A 234-nucleotide genomic window follows, 5' to 3' on the forward strand; every position below is an offset into this window, starting at 1 on the left:
CTCTCCGTCGGGACTTCGGAGGCCGATGTGCCCGACGTCCTGCGGGCAGGGTGACCCGGAGGGCCGCTCCTGCCTGACTCCTGGGTGGGGTTTGCTGGCAGGTGCTTCGGTGGGCAGGTCTCCTGGGACAAGTCCCTGTGTATTGGTGCCACCTACGACGTGCGTGACCCCTCCATCACCCATCAGATAGTTGACCGGCCCCGGGTGGAGCAGCAGGTTGTTGGCAGGTGGGTG

General features: G+C 66.2%; 1 protein-coding gene across 1 annotated transcript in view; it reads left to right on the forward strand.

Annotated features, from left to right (window-relative positions):
• PES1 (pescadillo ribosomal biogenesis factor 1) overlaps positions 1–234 on the forward strand; it is a gene marked incomplete at both ends in the record, with an annotated part of 4664 nt that overhangs the window by 4103 nt on the left and 327 nt on the right. The window contains one exon of the mRNA XM_010160381.1: positions 102–233. Within this exon, the coding sequence (XP_010158683.1) occupies positions 102–233 (132 nt within the window). The remainder of the gene's footprint in view (positions 1–101; position 234) is intronic.

The sequence above is a fragment of the Eurypyga helias genome, unplaced genomic scaffold (assembly GCF_000690775.1).
Source record: "Eurypyga helias isolate BGI_N326 unplaced genomic scaffold, ASM69077v1 scaffold28381, whole genome shotgun sequence".
Classification (NCBI taxonomy): Eukaryota; Metazoa; Chordata; class Aves; order Eurypygiformes; family Eurypygidae; genus Eurypyga; species Eurypyga helias.